Raw genomic sequence first — 21,054 nt, 5'->3', positions numbered from 1 at the left:
TATAAGAAAAGACTCACATATTAGATTAGTCTTACTGGCATAGCGACTTCTGTTTAAATAGGAAAGTGTTAGCCACTTAAAATAATTTAGAAATCTACTCTCCTGAATACTTTCCAGTTCAGCTCAAATCAAATCAATCATTAACCATGCTTATCAGCATGAAAGAACCAATCTTTCTTTTAAATGACCCATGAAAATGCTGTATTTCAAATGAAACATTATGAATTGATATAGGTATCAAAACCATCTCCCAGAGAAACATTTGTTTGAGGACAACTGTTTTCCTGCCACTTGACATGATAAATATCATTTGTTCCTCCACATGTAAAAGAAGCAATTGTGATTTCTGTTTTCTTTCATATGTAGAGACACAAATAAGAGAGAAAAATAGCTGACTTTTCCTTATCTCTATGTTCTCTCTAGAAAGTTGTTTATGATATTGCTTCCTTATTCCAAATTTATTTTAAAACTTTTTTGTTTTATTTACTTATTTGTGTGCAACAGAGAGAGAGAGAGAAAGAGGCAGAGAGAGAGAGAGAATGGGTGCGCCAGGGTCTCCAGCCACTGTAAACGAACTCCAGACGTGTGCGCCCCCTTGTGCATCTGCTAACGTGGGTCTTGGGGAACCGAGCCTTGAACCGGGGTCCTTAGGCTTCACAGGCAAGCACTTAACCGCTAAGCCATCTCTCCAGCCCCCAAATTTAGTTTAAATGTATTTTAATCACTCTGTAGAGAAATAAGATGGTATAGGTTGGACCTTTTTAATTTTTAATTATTATATTGTAATTTTAAGAGGCGATTTCACTATGACATTCCCACATGTGCATATAATGTATTTTGCTCATTCATTCATTATCTCCACTACTTTATTTCCTCTCTACCTTTCACATTCCTGGTTCATCTTTCAGTTTTGTGTCCCATGCTCCCATCACCTACCCTCCCCACCTCAGCTCCCATATATGAAGGAAGACAAGATACTTGTCATTATTAGAGTGGCTTACATCACTTAATGCAATGCTCTCCAGATTCATTTCCCTGCAAAAGACATAACTTTTCATTATGGCTGAATAAAACATCATTGTGGATATATCTTATTTTTGTCATTTCACCATCTATGTGTATCTGAACTTATTCAATAGTCTGGCTATTGTCAATACTGCTACAATAAACATGGGCATGCAGGAATCTCTATGGCGACTTTTTTTTTTTTTTTTTTTTTTAGGATGGATCTTGCTCTATCCTAGGTTGACCTGAAATTCATTATGTAACCTCAGGGTGGCCCTGAACTCACAGTGATCCTCCGACCTCTGCCTCCAAATGTTGGGAATAAAGTTATGCATCACCACTCAAATCTCACAAGCTGACTTTTATTTTTTGGGTATATATCCTGAAGTGAAATAGATGGGATTATATGACAGAACTATTTTTAGTTTTTTTGAGGAAGCTCCATATTGATTTTCAATAGTGGCTGGACTTGTTTACATTATCACCAACAGTTTTTAAGTTTCTTCCACACATACAAACATCTTACTTATTTTTTTTTTTTGTTGATAATCATTAAGCCAAGAGGAATCTCAACATAATTTTGATGTAATGTGTCTGAGGTTTAATGTGAGGACCTTTTTTCATGAGTTTATGGTCCATTTGTCCATCACCACTGCAATCCATTTCATTAACATTGCCCTGTGTCAACTGGACTTTTTGCTTTTTCATTGTTCTTCATGTTTTTGCACTCTACATTTAAGATATTACATCTTTCACATAGGAATGCTTTGGTAGAGAAGTTTCCCCAACTTTATGGGGTGTGATTTTCAGTCTTTTGCTTTCTATGTTCATCTAGATGTTAATCTAACATATGGCAAAGATTATCCCCCCACCCTGTGGGCTATGTTCTTCACTTTTGTTGCTTTCTATGTATATCAAGATACTACTCTTCTCACACATGAATACTTGCTAAACGTTTTTCCCCACTCTGTGAGCTCTTTTCTTCATTGGGGAGGGGGTGCAGAAGCTTTTTAACTTGATGAAGTACATTTGTTAATTATTTCTTTTATTTCTATGATTTGGAGTCATATTCAAAGTTATTGCCTATGCCTGGATCCTAAAAATCTTTCCTCTAGGTTATCCCCCAGTAGATTCACACTTTCAGGTCTTAGATTAATGTGTTTAATTTATTTGAGTTAAGCCAAATGTAAATACACACTAAAACCTATGTCTGACCTCAAAACTGTAAGAACCATGAATTAACTTCATGTCATAAATGGAGTTAAGACCAACATGAATATATTATATTTAAAACCTCTTAGTATTGATTTACAATGCATATATTCACAAAGCATATGTTATAGATACAGACAGAAAACAGTCAGGCCTCCTTGCTTCCTTTAAAAAACAAATAAACAGAATTAAGCTGTGCCTCTCGTCTTTTATGTGCTCTGTGCTCTGATGCCATGCATGTCTCTCAGCAGTATTGGTCGGTAGTTTTGCTCCAAAACTTCCATGTAGTCATAGTAGTTGCTCACGCGAAACCCACACAGTGCTTCCTCCTGTCAGAACATATGGAGAAAAGCTCATTTAGCTGGGGAAAGACACATAGTTCTAAATCAGTACCTTAAAAATAGCTGATGTATCATTTATTGTCATCCTATGATGGTGGGGGATTTATGTGACTTGCAAATATATAATTGCTTTTTAGTTGGTGATCTATGTGTACATCTGTCAGGAACGAATCGGGTTTTCATGAAAGTAGGATCTTTTCAAACACAAAAATATTTTACACCTAACAAAACAATGAGCTCTTAGGTAGTGAAATCATCTGACTTTAACATATGTTTCTATAGTTAAAATTTATAATTAGTAAAAACTTTAAACTTTATCTACAAAAGGATGGTGAAATACTACACGGTATATATATCTGTGTGCAGCTATTGTTCATAAAACTTCCAATAATTCTCAATCCATAGTACTGGTACTATGCATGTCTATACTAATTTGGAATTTAATGGCTAGTGCCCCAATTGAACTCTAGGGTAAGGAACATGGAGCTGGAGAAATGGCTCAGAGGTTAAGGCATGTTGTCTTCAATGCCTAACAATCTGGGTTCAATCCCCCAGTACCCACATAAAGCCAGATGCACAAAGTGGTGCAGTCATCTGGAGAAATTGTTTGCAAGGGCTCGAGTCCCTGGTGTACCCAATCTCTCTCTCCTCTCTCTTCTTGCATATAAATAAATACTGTGTGTGTGTGTGTGTGTGTATGTGTGTGTGTGTGTATCAAAAATATTGCAAGAGTCATCTTCAACCCAGTATAATTATTTTAGTAGTTTCTGAAGTTATAAAAATGACATGGAGTTTATAGTTTAAAGGCAAAAAGAAATATTAACATAAAACAGTAGCAATCCAAAAGAGTAACATGCAGTACTCTCATGTACAAGGAACTCTGTGAGAGGCAATCGTTCACAGAAGAGAAGCAACAACGTGGGGTACTTAGGAAACATTACCCAAAAGATAATTTTGAAGATCATTATCATTTTCCACATATCACCTAAAATATATGCTTTCTGAGGAAAAGTTTGAGATAGCCTAATAAATTATTACAGATCAACCAGGCTGACAGAAGCTGAAAGGACAAAGTGATGCTTATACATAAAGAACATTGTCCTGCTATACTCGGAATAATACCTCCAAATGTAAACATGAGCTCTACATTTAACTATCCAATAACTGACCTTGTTTCTTCCATTTTCAATTGCTTTTTCCTACATTCTATTACTAAATGGAAGGGTACTGATTCTGTTACTATACAGAAGTATATCAATTCTGAACTCGAAACAAAAGAGAATGAGACAAGGTTATGTGCTACAATGTTATGAGCTGAGGCACACATTATGTCTCCTGGAACTGAACCAAAGGGATGATACTCCATTAGGCATGATGCCACATGCCTGAGATCTGGGCACTTCATATGCTGAGGCAGAAAGATTGCAGATTCAATGCTAACACAGGCTTTATAGTGAGATTCCTTAATACCAGAACTTAGGAGGCAGAAGTCAAGAGGATCATCATGAGTTAGAAGCCACCCTGAGACTACACAGTAAATGCCAAGTCAACCAGGGTTAGAGCAAAATCCTACCTCAAAAGAAAAAAAAAAAAAATCAACCAATCAAGACAAAGAAACTGGGCTGGGAAATAGCTCAGAGGTTAAAAAATCATTGCAATCTCTACTTAAAACATTTGTTCTTTAGGGGATAAAAACAGGGTAAAGTGGGCCAGAGAGATTGCTCAACAGTTAAGGGGGCTTGCCTGCAAAGCCTAATGACCTGAGTTTGATTTTCTCAGTACCCGTGTAGAGCCACATGCAAAAAGTGGTGCATGCATCTGGAGTATATTTGCAGTGGCTAGAGGTCCTGGCATGCCTATTTTCTCTCTCACTCTTGGTCTCTCTTCTGTCTTTCTCTGCTTTTGCTTTCAAATAAAATAAAAATAAATAAAATATGAAAAAATACAGGATAAAGTAAGACACTCTTTCTGATCTAGAATCCACTTTCAACAGCTATTGTTGTGATCATAGAATTCATAGGAATTTATCCATGTCCTTCGAATTACATGTGACTTATTTTTGATTACCTCTACTAATGCACAGCTAAGCTGGGATGTTTTGCTCTAACAGAGAATACCCAAGGCTAGGTCCCATAGTCACAATTTTCAATCAAAAAAGTCGTAACAACACTTTCCTGGCAAAAGAATAAACAAGATCTCTTTAACATGTACAAAACATTCTGCTTGAATTTAAACATACAACTACCTATGGAACCCATAGCTGCTACTTGGCTTAAATGTATTTCTTCCTTAAAATAGTTTGTTTAAAATGGCTCCCATTTTAGGCATTAAAATTTTATATTAAAACTATTATCATTAGTGGTGTGTGTGTGTGTGTGTTTGTGTGTGTGTGTGCACACACATGTACATGGCATGTGTGTGGTGCTCTTAGGAAAACTTTCAGTCTGTTCTTTGCTTTTCCACTGCATTTGAGGCAGGACTTCCCTCTAATTTTCTTTTGCTCTTTTCTTCAGTGTGTTTACCATGAGTTTTTAAGGAACGTGCCTATGTCTGCTTCCTACGTGGCTGTCACAGTACTGGGATTACAGAAGCCCACCATGACTTCTGGCTTTTTATGTGAGATCTGGGGAACTGAACTCATGAACTCTGGCTTGAGTGCTTTATTCACTGAGAAATTTACCCAAACCTTTAGACATACTTTTAAAAGTTAAAAGAAAATATTCTAATTACACAAAGAGAAACCCATAAAAATGGCACATGAACCCCTTAATTGCTCATTTCACAAGAGAAAAATATAAATATGCATTCAAAAATGAAATTTAAAAATGATATATCTCAGAATTTAAATATTTTAGGCAACATTAATGCTGAATAATTTAAAATGAGATGGGTGTAGTGGCACATGCCTTTAATCCCAGCAATGGGAGAGAGGTAGGAGGATTGCTGTGAGTTCAAGGCAAATCTGAGACTACATAGTGAATTCCAGGTCAGCCTGGGCTACAGTGAGACCCTACCTTGAAAAACAAAAACAAAGAATTAAAACACCTGAATTTCACTTTTAGTCTTCAAAGCAGAATACTTTTTATCTTATCCTAAATACTCTCTAATGGTCCTTTTTAGTGGATAACTTTACTCATAATTATGACCACTCTGACTTCCAGCATATCATTAAAGTTATAGCAAACAATTTCCTCAGAAAATTGTTTTACTACAGTTTCATGAAGAGATTTAAGAATATCGGAATTCATATAATCTATAAATAGCCAAGCATGTTAAATGTGGTAACACTATCCAGTTTTATATTTAAAGTGAAATATTTGTTCAAGAAAGTATGTTAGTAGGTTACACTAGAATATTTTAATTTGGGTTAGGAAGTTTAGGGCACACTGTCTTTCATATTTGTATCTAACTGATATTCAGTTGATTTGGATTTCAATGATTTGCTGTCATTTATTCTGGTTTTAAATGCTGAATTATCAAAATTAAAAATTACTTTTCTATAAAAATCATATAATAACCTTTAATCCCAGCACTTAGGAGGTAGAGGTAGGAGGATCATCATGAGTTCGAGGCAGCCCTAAGACAACATTGTGAATTCCAGGTCAGCCTGAGTTAGAGTGAGACCCTACTTTGAAAAAAAAAAAAAAAACATATAAACATTGCATTTTAATTTAACCACAAATTATAAATACACTAGGAGAATGCAGAAAGAGAGTGGTAGGATTAAAAAACTAAATATTTACTTCATGTAAAACAAAAGACAACTGAGAAGGTTCAAAATGAGGGACTCAAAAGACAGCAATATATGCATGATATTCAAGCAGAGGCCTGAAAATGCCAGAATAGGAAGAGTCCAAAGGGAATCTCTGGTGAGGGGTCTACAGAGTGAGAAAGGATGGACTAGCAACTTCTTTAATGCTTTAGTTCTGTTTGACCTTTCAGAGTACCTTTGTAAAATAAATAATTTAAGAACCTTTAGGGGCTTTTGAACATGTAAATACAAAATGCAAAAAATTTACAAGGGTATAATTAAAAACAAACTTAACATTATTAAACTAATTTCTAAATTTGTCAAAATTTCATTATGTAAATTCATTGTACATGCTACTATGTTACAGATATTTTCATACAAATACATGATGTATGTTGAGCATATCACCCATACTCATCTACCATTCCCTAGTGAGAGAAACGTGTTTTGCCTTCTTCTCTTTACTCTTGGTAGGCATGATGGTTAGGTTTGTGTCAACTTCATCTGTTTAGGAATCCATAGACATTACCCCTAAGTGTGTCTCTGAGGTTGCTTCTAGGGAGAATTGACTAAAGGAGGTATCCTTCCCCCAGGGTGTGCCCTTCCCCCAGGGTGGGTGGCTCCTCCTGTGTGTGGGGGGGGGGCTTTATCGAAGGAAGCTCTGGGAAGGAAAAGTATCCCCTCCTCCCACCTGGCTGCTGGTGCTGTTTGCTGCTTTCCAGTGTGGACTGAAGACCATCTTGGACTGAAGAGTGCCTCTCTCCAGGAAGCCTCCAAGCCTTCAGTGCCAGACTGGGACTCCTAAGGCATCCAGCTTTGAGGACTGAGCAGGTACTGGGTTCCTTGATTCTCAGGCCTGCAAACTGCTATTATTAGACTGCTCTAAGATAATCCAATGAATTCCTTTTTAATACAATCTGTTTTGTTCCTCTAGAGAACCCTGACTAATACAGATTGTGGTACCAGGAGTGATTCTTGAGAAACAGAATTATAAATTTCCCTAGTGGGCTTAGTGCTATCTGAAGTTGGCTCTCCAACTTCAATGCCACTAAAGGCTCTATAGGTAATAAGGAGAGAGCTTTTACTGGTAATAAGGACAGCACTAATAATTCATGGTAGGATCTATTTAAAGAACTCTGTGTGATAGATAATTGGGTGATCCTGAGTCATATCTTGTGAAGATCAAGGAATTTAGTGACTCTATATCTAAAACTTTGGAATATTTGTGGAAAAGTAAGATGAATGATAATGCTATATGGTTACTTCTAGCATCTCTGGATAAACTATTGAGAGAAATGCAGAAGCTCAGAAAAAAAAAAAAAATTCCAAGCTTAAGATCCACATACATGATCTGAAGGTTTCTAAGGGTATCCTGAAGGACGAGTCTCCTCTCTAGCCAGAACAGGGATCAAATTGCAGAAAACCAAACCCAAGCCCATTGTAATATTGGCTAACTTGCAATATAAACTCAAATCCCAGCCTTACAGGCTATCAGAAGTTAAAGTGGCAGGCTATCAGAAGTTAAAGTGGGGGCACTGATTGGAAAAACAGTGGGATCCTATGACTTGGGATGGGGATAAGTGGGAAGACTCTGAAGAATCTAGGGACATTGAACTGTCAGATTCTAAAGAAGCTGTTTTGCATGAGAATGTGGCCTCCCCTTACTTAGCAGCAGTTGCAACCCCACTGCCACCCCCTGAAGGCTTGCCCTCTCTACCCTTGCCTGGAGGAATTAATCCTTCTTTGTGGGAGGAAGATCAATGACCCTCTCTGCAGGAGGTGCTGACACTCCTCAAGGCCCACCCATCTTTGCCTCTAGGCCTATATCCAGGCAGAAGGCTAGGCATGTCCCTAAAGGTGAGCTAGCAATAGCATGTCTCAAGAGGAGGTGAGGTATACTCCTAAAGAACTTCAGGAGCTTTCTAACTTGTACAGGCAGAAGCATGGGGAATATGTGTGGGAATTTATTTTAATGGTGTGGGATGATGGAGGAAGGAACATAAGATTAGATCAGGTTGAATTTATTGAAGTGGGCCTACTAAGTAGAAATTTTAGATTTAACACTGCAGCTCATGCATTTGGAAGAGGTGCCAAGAATTTATTTAACTGGTTGATTGGCTGAAGCATGGGTCCAAAAATGGCCTACTACCAATGAGCTCCTAGCTGCTTGATGTCCCTTGGCTTAAGGTTGATGAAGGGATTAACAGGCTCAGAGATCTTGGAACGCTAGAGTGGATATGCCCCCACAATGGGAGCATCTACAAGATGTGCCCATCACTAAGACTATAAGAAACAGATTTTTGTGAAGGGAGCCCTGGTGTACTTCAAGTTGCCAGTAGTTGCCATAATATGTAAAGAATACCTCACAGTGGGAGCAGCAGTTGCTGCATTAGATGACTTTGATACCATGGGTTTAATTGGGTCTTGGGGTAACAAGGGCCAAGTGGCAGTGAGGTGAGTGTGTTTACCATAATGGACAACATTGGCAAAACAATGCTCATAGAGTTATGACTCATGTGGACTTTTGCTACTGGCTGATTCATCATGATGCTTCCAGAAGTGAAATAGGTAAGAAGCTACTAAGTTCCTGCTTGATCTGTATAAGCAGAAAAGTTCCAGAGCAAAGGAGCAAAAGGCCACTTTGACTTGAGCCAGTTTATACATCCCGAGACCCTTGATTGAAGGGGTGGCTGGGTTCCTTTGAGGAAGGACCCCCCCCATCCCCAAAAGTTTCAATAATAAGCTTAGTCCTATCCTCAGAGGGACCTATAGCCTTTTGCTAGGGTACCTGTACATTGGGAAAAAGGAAATAATCAGACCTTTTGGGGCTTACTGGATAGTAGCTCTGAATTAACATTGATCCCAGGAGACCCCAAACAGTATTGTGGCCCTCCAGTTATAGCAGGTACTTACTAAGGTCATGTTATCAATGGAGTTTTGGCACATGTTACAATGAAAGTGGGTCCAATGAGTCCCTGAACTCACCTTGTGGTTATGACCCCAGGACAAAATGTATAATTGGGGTAGATATACTTAGGAGTTGACAGGACCCCACATTGGTTCCCAGTATCATTCTTCACAGAGATAGAAAAAATGATCTCGAAATTCATACTGAATGGCCAATGCCCTGGATATCCAAAAGTGTCCTCAGAAAAGAAACACCTCGGGAGGTTATCACCATACCTGATCTAAAACTATAATACAAAGCCAAAGTAACAAAACCAGCATGGACTGGCATGAAAACAGACATATAGACCAATGACACAGAATTGAATACCCAGCTTTTAGTTCAAATAACTATAGCTACTTGATCTTTGACAATGGAGCCAACAACATTTACTGGAGAAAAGACAGAACCTTCAACAAATGGTGCTGAACAAATTGGATAATCACACATAGAAACTCAATGTACTACTCTCACCATGCACAAAAATAACCTCCAAATGGATTAAAGACCTCCATATAAAACCTGGAACTCTTAAAGTACTGGATGAAAAAATAAGGGGAACTCTCCACAATATAGGAGTGGGGAAAAACTGATTGAACAATACACCAGTAGCACAGGAAACTAAACAGTCACTCAACCAGTAGGATCTCATGAAGCTAAAAAGCTCTTGTACACACACAAATATCATAGATGTTGCAGTCATGTTTGCACTGCTGGCAGAAATCATCTAACGAAGAACAGCTTTTGGGAAAAAAGAAGGGTTTATTACGGACTCAAGGGGAAGCTCCATGATGACAGAGGAAATCAATGGCATGAGCAGGTGGGTATCATCCCTTGGCCAAAGTAAGGTGGACAACAGGAATAAAAGAGTGTGTCAAACACTGGCATGGGGAAACTGGCTATAATACCCAGAAACCCACCTGCAACAATACTCTGCCTCCAGGAGGCTTTAATTTCCAACTGCCATTCAGCTGGGGAGACTAACATTGAGAATACCTAAGTTTATGAGGGATACCTGAATCAAACCACCACAATAGAGCACACAGACTACACACCAAAATCCTTACCAGCTATACCACTGACAGAAGACTAATATCCACAATCTATAAAGAACTCAATAAATTGCAAAAAAAAAAAAATCAAAAAATACACTTAGAAACTTGGGTAGAAAACTCAATAAGGGAAGAAAAACAAATGGTTAATACTCACTTAAGAAAATGTTCAACCTCCTTTACCATCAGGGAAATGAAAATTAAAACAACAATGAGATTCTACCTTACTCCAAAAGGATGGCAATTAAAAAAATCATTAAAAATATCAAAGGACAGTAAATGTTGTTGAAGATGTGGGGAAAGAGGAATCTTCATTCACTGCTGGTGGGAATGAAAACTTGTACAGCCACTATGGAAATCAATATGACGATATCCAAAAAAGAGGAAAATAGAGCTACCAACTGACCCAGCCATTCCTCTACTGGGTATCTATACTCTTCACTGCAGAGATATTTGCTTAATCATGTTTATAGCTGTTCAATTCACAAGTTCTAAGACCCTGAATCAACCCAGATGTCCATTGTTTGATAAATGGATAATGAAGATGTGGTACATCTACTCAATGGAATTCTACCTAGCAGTAAGGAAAAATGACATAACGAATTTTGTAGGAAAATGGACTGACTTGGTACAGATCATACTAAGTGAATTCACACAAGCACACAAAGATAACTGCTGCACATTCTCCTTCATCTGTGGTTCCTAAACTGGAATATCTTGAATTTCTGGCATACCTGATAAGCAACTTGAGGTTCAGGTAAGAGGGATAGAAGTGTTTGGGGGGAGGGCATTAGGAGGTGGGGCAGGGGGAGATATACAGAAAACCAAATCCAAAATTAATTGATACCATAGAAACCTTCCTCCTGGATAGAAGACTAAAAGATATAACCCTCAGTCAGAGCATAGATGGATTGTTTGGTACGAAGGGCCCTGGAGAGAGTGGGATGAAGCCTAACCCTAAAGTATTTGGCCATGTTTGTAACTCCCACTACCAGAAACAGGTTAAAGCCCATGTTGTGCTGTTGACTAGAGAGACCTACCAGGTTTCTGAAAAAAGACAAACTTCTGTCAATACACTTGATTATCCACGTGCAGGGAAAGATAAGATCCTATTGCTGAAGACACACATACTGCTGATGCAGAACACTGAGATCTAGCTGAATCTGGAGGGAAGGCAGCTTCCAGATAATTAGCCCATATAGTGCTGAAAACTGTGACATGAGCTGCTGGGTAAAAATGGAAAACAATGTGCGCAAGCAGGGGACCCTGCTATGTACAAGTAACCATTCTGACAAGATGTACACACCTGTGCAATAGTGGCACCTAGCCTAGGTGGGTAACCAATGGATTCCTGATTGGATGATTGATCAGTGGAAAGGAACCCATAGCTGGAACTGGGAACCAAGTCAGAATCCTATGGAGAACAAGATTATGGACTCAAATGAGAAGCTCCCACTAGTCTTTGGCCAAAAGTAAGGTTACACCCATCAAAATCTCTATAAATTAACAATGCTTATACTCTTTAACCTGTCTTGATCCCATTCTCCCTTGGAGAACTTGTTTTTCTTTTTCAGAAAGTAATGAAAACTGAGGTCAACCGAAATCTATCAACAGGACAAGGATATCTGACTCCATGTCCACAGGTGAACCACCCCTAGCAAAGCAACTAGGGCCCAGGTGACAATACAGAGGAAGTGGTTTGATGAACAAGAGTGTTGCTTCCATGGCAAGCCTGACAACCTGAGCCAGGATGATGGAAACAGACACTGAGGATACTCAAAACACACAAACAGAAATCCAGAAGTTGCTCAGGAGTTCAGCATTAAAGCAGACTTAAAGCATACCCATCAAGGCTCAGGGAAGTTTGTATAAGAGGGGTTGGAAAGAATTAAGAGCCACAGTGTGGGAGGGAATAGCAAGAGGCATTGCTCCCCACAGAATGACTAACTGCTGCTCTCACAACTCATAGCCCACAACCCCATGGTGAATATCAGCAATCCCATTAAGGAGGACCCTTAGGGGAGTGGGTGCATGGAGGTGGGAAATACTGGTACCAACACATGATATATCCATATAAAGTTTCAACTTAATTTAAAAATTAATTTTTTTAAAAAAGGCCCAGAATTATAGGACAAATGACAAAGCTAGAACTGGACTTGGCAGATTCAAGTGACATACGGAAAATGTAGAATACATCTCTTCAAAACATATCTACCAGGTGACATGCTGCATTTATTGGCCAAGATGAATTATTTTAATGCTACATATACTTTTGTCTTTAAATAAACTACTAAGTTTAAAAATTCCATCATACTTTCTCAGCCTAGTTTCCATTTTTTTACCCCATCACTACCTTCTGATAACAGCAGCTGCCAAAAGTACCAAAAAAAAAAAAAAAAAAAATCCTTCTCTACAATTTAGTGATTGGGTTGAAATTCATCTGATTTCTTCATAATTACACATTAATTTTTCATAACATGCAGGATTTAGTTGAGGCATTTTAATTAAGTATTCTGTGCCTTCACAGCTGGATTTTCCCTGGAAGGCAGTCTTTTCCTAGCCTGCATTTCAGTGAAGCTTGTCTCCAAGATGAATTTGCAAAGGAACACCACCAATCCCTGCCAGCCTGGAGCATTTGAAAGAGGAATGCAGCAAACAAGCCAGTCCACCAGGGCACATAGGCTTCTACAAGAACTACCCACCACCAGGGGAAATTTCCACTAAGCTTATGTGTATGTGACAAATCAGTTGCAGATAAAAAGTCCCCTAACAAAATTTCTTTTTTTTTTTTTTTTAATTTTTTTTGTTCATTTTTATTTATTTATTTGAGAGAGAGAAAGAGGCAGATAGAGAAAGAATGGGTGCGCCAGGGCCTTCAGCCAATGCAAACAAACTCCAAACGCATGCGCCCCCTTGTGCATCCGGCTAACATGGGTCCTGGGTAAACGAGCCTCAAACCAGGGTCCTTAGGCTTCACAGGCAAGTGTTTAAACCGCTAAGCCATCTCTCCAGCCCTAAAATTTCTTTTTGAAGAATAAAATAGTTTAGATTTTCTAGCTAGTTGAGACATTTTGGAATACTTAATTTGGTGGGTATTTTTCTCATTATAATTATGATGGCCATAGACTTTCAGTAGTTGTCACAGACAAAATATGTATGTTGAATATGATGGCTCATGTCTATAATCTCTGTATTCAGGAGGCTGAGGAAGAAGGAGGCCAATCTGGGGCTATAGAGTGAGTTCTAGGTCAATGTGTGCTATAGTGAAATGCTACCTCAAAAAAAGGGGGGGAATCAAAGGAATCCTTGACATCCAAAGAGCAGGAAAATAAATACATAAAATTAAAATTAGACACTCCAAGTCCAAGGACTCCACTTGAACATAACTAGCATAACGCTCCAAGTTCAGATCTTAGTAGTCACAACAGCATGGAAACAGTGCACTTAACTATTATCCAGCCCATATGTTTGTTGTATGTACAAGATTATTATGAAAAACAAATCAATAAGAACCACAAAGCAGGGGCTAGGAATTGCTCAGTGGTTAGACACTTGCTTGCAAAACCTGATGGTCTGGGTTCAATTTTCCGGCCACCTATGTAAATCTATTTGCAGTGGCAGGAGGCTCTAGTGCACTGACACAGACACACACACTAACCAGACAATACTTTACCAGTACTGACTCATTCTCATTCATCTAATTTAACAGTTGTTTAATGAGAAAAGGAAAAGCAGGAGACCCTTGAACAATGCCCCAGATATGGTTCAGCACCTTCTGATCTGAGAGACCCTTGCTTCTCTTTCTAATATACTGCTTTAGAATTGTGAATAACTCTTCAATGGGTTTAGACATGCAAAAAAAAGGTTCTAGACTTTAACTGCTGGATTTATAATCTTGAGCCTAAACTAAAATGAATACAAATGGGCTGATATTTTCTCCACCAAACATATTTCATGCATCTTTTCATTCCTAAAGCAATGTTCTTGTCATGATACTTTTTTACCTTCTGTTAATATTTGAAACTTAAATCAAGAAAGGTATCATAAATTTCAATACTCTGGGACCATGCAGTTATCTACAGTTTCTCAAGATAACTGATAATAGCAAAAGGCTTAACACATTCCAATGTTTTAAAAACCAATTCTACTACACTTGAGTATTTGAACTAAAAAATACATAATAAATGCTTGTTATAATTATTTTTTATAATAAGTCATGTTTTAACAATATTTTTATTATAAAAGAAACAGCTTATTCCACAAAAATATTTAAAAGGGCTAGAATATTTACAATAAAAAGTTCAAATCCCCTTGTTTAACTTCATCTTCTCTCCTTTTAGAGGCAATCATCAGGAATCATCAGGAATATAGAACCACAGAGTGATATGATAATCATTATAAGAATGTTTTATAGCTTTGCTACATAATTATATAGAGAATTATTGATTATGGCATGAAAAATTTTGCATATATGGTCATATATTTTGCAAATAAGAGGTTATTATAGGGCTCAGTGGTACAAAGAAGAATATACATATATACATACATTTAAATAAACCAAAACAGAATTTATTATAAGAAAAAATGTTCATCAAAAGAGTGGGCTTTAGCCAGGAGTGGTGACGCACACCTTTAATCCCAGCACTCCCACTCCGGAGGCAGAGGTAGGAGGATCACTGTGAGTTCAAGGTCACCCTGAGACTCCATAGTGAATTCCAGGTCAGCTGGGGCTAGAGTGAGACCCTACCTCGAAAAACAAAAACAAAAACAAACAAAAAAAGGTGGGCTTTAACATCTATCTATGGAAAATACAATAGCAAAAATAAAGTGAAATTGTAGCAGTAGTCACACAGTATTTTTCCTATTCTTTTAGATTAAAAAAAAAAGTAAGGTTATTTCTAGGACACATGCTAAAGTTAAATCCTTGCCAATGTGTTCTTAATTTGGGTTTAAACTACCTCAATTTGAATCTTAATCACTGAACAAGAAATGAGAAGATAACCTCTGACCCAGTTTAAATCCATAAGTTTAGACCCAGTAGGGTTTGGGGCATATTTAAATGGTCCTATCTGCAAACTCTATAAAAATTTCCTTCCCCCAAATCATGATTGACAAAGTAAGCAAAAACATTCTTCTTAAAAACACTAACAAATATAGTATTCTTATCAGTGGTATGAAAGAATAATAGCTTATGAAATTTTAAGTTGTCAAGATAACTCTGCAGTCATCACCAACATTAACTTAGGTAAGAGAATATGTAAAGGCATCCTTCCAGTGAGCAGTAGCAAGTAATGTTTGTTACTCATTGTAAATAAAGCTAGTTTATTTGTCTGTCCATTATATTTATCTTATTGTTCTCCATTTGCTTATTTTGTCAACAAATAGTTATGAGAAGACATTACGAGCATGGTACAGCGCAACCTCAGTAAACCTGACAGGCCAAACTGTAGTCCCATTGGAGATAAAGTACTATATTGGGAGAGGATTGCCATAATTCCAAATTAATATTAAAAACTAGATCAGGGGGCTGGAGAGATGGCTTAGTGGTTAAGCGCTTGCCTGTGAAGCCAAAGGACCCCGGTTCGAGGCTCGGTTCCCCAGGTCCCATGTTAGCCAGATGCACAAGGGGGCGCACGCATCTGGAGTTCGTTTGCAGTGGCTGGAAGCCCTGGCGCGCCCATTCTTTCTCTCTCCCTCTATCTGTCTTTCTCTCTGTGTCTGTCGCTCTCAAATAAATAAATAATAAAAAAAAATTAAAAAAAAATGTTTACTCTGTGCCTTTATATATATAAAAAAAAAACTAGATCAGAAACTAAATATAGATAAATGGTTAGAGAATTATGTGTTGGGGGCTATTCAGATATGAAAGTACATAAAAAAAACTCTACCCTAAAATTCCTGTAACTGATCATTACAGTTGATAAAATGTCCCTTATTGAAAATGAACCTACATTTTATCTTCAGCATAATTCCCATTTGTTAGATCTCTTTGTTCTCTGAATGACCTGTTACAAATTGGTCTTCATATTTTCTACCTTTGTTTTCCTTTTAGATGTGTAATCAATACCTTGTCATTCATTTCCATAATAGTTCTAAGATTATAAATCTAGTCATGCATGAATATTAAGATTGTTTTGAATTCAATGTGCAAAAAGGATGGACTGTAGGATCAATGGCATTTTCTTAAAGGAAATCATCAATAATTGAAAATAGCTGGCTAGTACCTAGTACAAAATTAAAAATAATTTTCTTAAAATATAATTTATTGACCTAGAGAAAGCCAAGCAAGTAGTTAACTCTAGTTGTGGTAAACACATGTATATGTGCCTATACAACAGAGGGAGGAGTCAGGGGCAAAGAAACACTAAAGTAAAAAAAAAAAAAAAAAAAAAAAAGACGTCAACCTTAGATTTTCAGCAAGACTTGCATTTAGGGATGTATTTATATATCACACATTCCCTAGTGTACAGAGTTTCATATGTTACATTGTGACTAAGAAAGTAAACAAGAACATTCTGCTTAAAAATGCTAACAAATACAGCAATGTTATGATTGCTGTGAAAACCATTATAAAATGCACTTAGAAAAGTATTATGAAAAATATGAAGGTATTGTAAGTTACTTTTTTTTAGAAGTATCAAAGTTCTGTACTAACAAAATAAATTGAACTTTCACTGGCCGAATATGACATAGCAATATTTTAATAAATGTCTTTTGGTACAGTGAATTGAACTGTCAAAGAGCAAAGTTTATGATCCAGGCAAACTAAATTCAGATTCTAGGTCTACACAAGTTATATATAATTTATTCCATTTCCCTAACTCCATGCCCCACTTTCATTATCTATACAATAAAGGTAATCATGTCTACCTCAGAGCTGTTCTGGGAAGTAATGTCTAGCCAAGTATTTGATAATTACACACTCCAAATTAGTTATTAATAATCATCAATTTCTTCCAGACATACATATACTTACTTTTAGAAAAACTTGCAGATCTTGAGTCTGTGTGTGCTGGAGAATGTCTTGTTGTAGATGTTTGAATATAGCAATGCAGATATATACTTGGTAATCTGCACCAAGGAAAATACAAGTAGCAATATAATGGCATATTTCAATCCAGTCTAAATAATTCCAAAAACACTGAGTTGTCCATTGCAGGAAAATCTTTAAAAAAGAAGAATTTCATTAAAAATAATTATAAAATAACATTTGACCTAAAAACAAATAACACATAAAACCAATGAAAAGCCTTTCATTTAATCACAATATAAATTGTCTGCATAGTAGGTGAACTATTATTATACTTCCCCTGTCTGCTTTACATGTAAGAAAACCGAAGACCTTGGGACATGGGCACTGAGGAAAGCTGACAACATCTGCACAGGCTCATGAGCCTGGGACACAGGCACTGAGGACAGCTGACAACGTCTGCACTGCTCATGTCCTGGAGACACGGGCACTGAGGACAGCTGACGTCTGCACTGCTCATTCTCAATGCTGAATGTTTTCGCTGGGTGTACTGACCTCCTCTGACCCACACCACCAGCCTGCTCTACTGATAAATGCTAAGAGACTATGTAAATTCAAAGGTATGAGGGAGTTTCTAGCCTACCTATATTCACAGATGTATAATTATGCAGATGACAGATTGCTAAATGTTACATTAATGCAAATAGACATTTAACTCAATCAGAGAACAATTTAAACAGAATTATAGAACATATAAACAGGGAGATAAAAGAGAGAGCATTTTGAAAATGAGATTTTTACAAAAAAAAGTTTCTCTTTTTGGCCTCTATATAATACTTTCTAAAAGCATTTGCTCAGGTTATAAAGCCAAAAATGTCTATTGTGAAGAAAACAGGAAAAAAAAAAACAAAACTGTAAAAAAAGGGAGGGTGAAGGGATGGCTTGCCTGTGAAGCCTAAGGACCCTGATTCAATTCCCCAGGACCCACATAAATCAGATCCACAAGGTGGTGCATGTGTCTAGAGTTCATTTGCAGTGGCTAGAGGCCGTGGTGCAGCCATTCTATTTCTCTCTCTCTCCTTCTCTCCATCTCTCTCAAATAAATTTTTAGAAAACAAAAACAGGGTAAAGAACCAAACATTAACAACTTAAGCATTTCAGTACATTACTATACATCCAACATCCCTGCACCCCCTCAAAGGCAGTTAAAAAAAAAAAAAAGTGAAAGACCTAGTTCTCAGTATGTCAGAATGTGACCTTATTTGGAAGTAACATTTTTGTAGAGTAACCACATTACAAAGCATTGTAGGGTGCACAATAATCCAATAGGCCTGGTATCCTTAGAAGAATGAATATGGATGCAAAAGCACACATGTCTTGAGACACAAGGAGAATAGTGTGAGGGGATGGAGAATTCCAGGGGTACATGTACAAGGCCATGGGCTCCTTAGGCAGCCAGAGTTAGGAGAGAAGCATGGATGTCTTTCTACAGCCTTCAAGCAGCAACCAGCCCTATGCTGACTCAGAACTTCTGGTGTCCAGAACTAAGAGACAATGAATGTCTGTGGTTTGTAGCATCTCATTCATAGCACCTTACTATTGCAGCCAGAGAAGAATGGGAAGTTACATTTAAGTATTTTGATTGTTATGTATGATATGATTTACAAATTACTTTTGAAGAAAATTCCCCTTTGTGGAACTTTCTTTTTAGGGGTTGAGAAAAGTGAACAGATAACATAGCATAGATTAATTTATCATAGGTATTGAATATACAAAGAACGAATTTTCTTTTTGTTCTATAATTTTGTCCTTTAGAAATATATTCTTAGGGTGTAGGTGATGGCTTCATGGTTAAGGTGCTTGCCTATGAAGCCTAATAACCAAGATTCAGTTTTCCAAGTCCCACATAAGCCAGATGCCCAAGGCGGCACATATGCCTGGAGTTCGTTTGCAGTGGCTGGAGACCCTGACATACCCACTCTCTCCACCTGCCTCTTTCTGTCAAGTAAGTAATAAAAATATATTCTTAAATAAATTCTCAAAGTTGCTCTTCATATCTCTGAATCTGCTAACAGCACGTTAGTTTGCTAGTCCTGCTCTTACAAAGAACCACTAACTAGATCAATATGACTAATTGTCTTCTTGCTTTTCTCAAGTGGTCTCGCCCATGCTATCGAATGGCTGCTTTCTTCTGAGGCTTCTCTTCTTGGCTGTGGATGACTACCTTCAGACTGTACCTGCTTGTGGTCACCTTCTGCAAATATCCTCTTATGAGTCACTTTAATTTAATTACTACATGAGATCTGTCTGCACTCTGAAGCACCGAGGGTCAGTACTTCAGTGTGATTTTCCTTTATACAAATATGTGCTCATTTTATTCTACTCCTGAATATTTGCATAGAGTCTGTTGAGTATAATTTGATATTGCATTAAGCTCATGGCTGTGAAGGTTCACTATTTGTCAACAAGCAGGGTACAGTGAAATCCCCTTGGTTTCAACTTCAGTGTTTCTCATGGCACTAAGAGGATTCTTCTCAATTTCAACTCAGTAGCTAGGAGGGCAATACCAAATTCTGACTGCCCACCTCAAGTCCATGTGATGATACTCTGCTGGGCAAAGGAGGAAATAGGGAGGAGGAGCTATTTTTTGCTGTATTTTTGTAAGCAAATAATTATCATTTTAAACTCCATTAAAGCACTGCTGTTTTGTTCTTTCCTGCCATTATAATTGCAATCAATTCATGGCTATGTTCTGTTAACAAAAATTAGATGGAGGAGAAACCACTAGAGAGTGAAAGAAACTATACATGCTCCACCTCCAGAGAAAACATTCCCACACAACTGTCAGCTGAAGGACAACTGAGAAGTGGACAGTAGAGAGCGATCATAGTTTCTGTCATTGACTTATATTGGCTAAAAAGGCCTAGCACTGGGCTGGGGAGAGAGTGCTTAGCAGTTAAGGTACTTGCCTGCAAAGCCTAAGGATCCAGGTTTGATTCCCCAGTACCCCCATAAGCCAGATGTACATGGTGGCACATGTGTCTGGAATTCGTTTTCGGTGGCTAGAGGACCTGGCATTCTCTCCTCCTCTCTCATGAATAAATTAATAGCACAAATTTACCACTATATCTAGGTTTCTACTGCAGCTGTAATTTTCATATACACTCAATATTGTTTTCTGTATATTGTATCTTTCTTCATTAAGATGAGATGGTGCCTGTGTCTTATTAGGCTGGGAATTCAGAGGAGGGAAAACACAAAGAAACAGGGAGAAAGCATTTCAGAAATCCATATTGTAACATATAATAATGTATTATTCTACAGTAAATGTACATATGGTATTCACTTGATAAATATTACAGAGGCCCTACGACATAGAGATTTAAATGAATAAAGGACACTGAATGTGTGCTCTCATCAAGCATTATAGGGGAGACATACTCTTTCAACATATGAAAAAGTGTGGCTTTATATACCATCACATGGGCACTGCTAGGTTCATTTAATTCAGTTTTACTTTACAGTCTATGACACTGAACTTACTTAAGTTGGTTAGTGATTTCTATTATATAAAATGTTTAAGTGGCTCTAAATAAAAAATACAACACATGGTATATTTTTATTCCTTTCCTATCAGCATTCATTTAAGATATCTGTTAAACCTTTAATATAATCACTTAATTTTTATATAGATTTGTATCCTTTCCTTTCTTATTTATGTGTAACACACTAAACAATTTCCACAACTTTTATTCACACTGTAGAAAGTCAAAAAG

At 37.4% G+C, this 21,054-nt stretch overlaps 1 protein-coding gene across 5 annotated transcripts in view; it reads right to left on the bottom strand.

The window, feature by feature from the left end:
• Positions 1-1,353: 1,353 nt before the first annotated feature.
• Positions 1,354-21,054, bottom strand: part of Tbc1d32 (TBC1 domain family member 32) — a 241,396-nt gene continuing 221,695 nt past the window's right edge. For 4 of the 5 annotated variants that reach the window (XM_045159402.1, XM_004651239.2, XM_045159398.1 and 1 more), the window contains 2 exons: positions 17,285-17,473; positions 1,354-2,546 (listed from right to left, as the gene is read on the bottom strand). In XM_045159402.1, the coding sequence (XP_045015337.1) occupies positions 2,427-2,546; positions 17,285-17,473 (309 nt within the window). In that variant the 3' untranslated portion in view covers positions 1,354-2,426. The remainder of the gene's footprint in view (positions 2,547-17,284; positions 17,474-21,054) is intronic. The other variant, XM_045159401.1, reaches the window with a different exon arrangement.

This window comes from Jaculus jaculus, chromosome 9 (assembly GCF_020740685.1).
Source record: "Jaculus jaculus isolate mJacJac1 chromosome 9, mJacJac1.mat.Y.cur, whole genome shotgun sequence".
NCBI classification, from domain to species: domain Eukaryota; kingdom Metazoa; phylum Chordata; class Mammalia; order Rodentia; family Dipodidae; genus Jaculus; species Jaculus jaculus.
The sequence above is the reverse complement of the archived record's forward strand: the minus strand, read 5'-3'. Positions and strand labels throughout refer to the sequence as shown.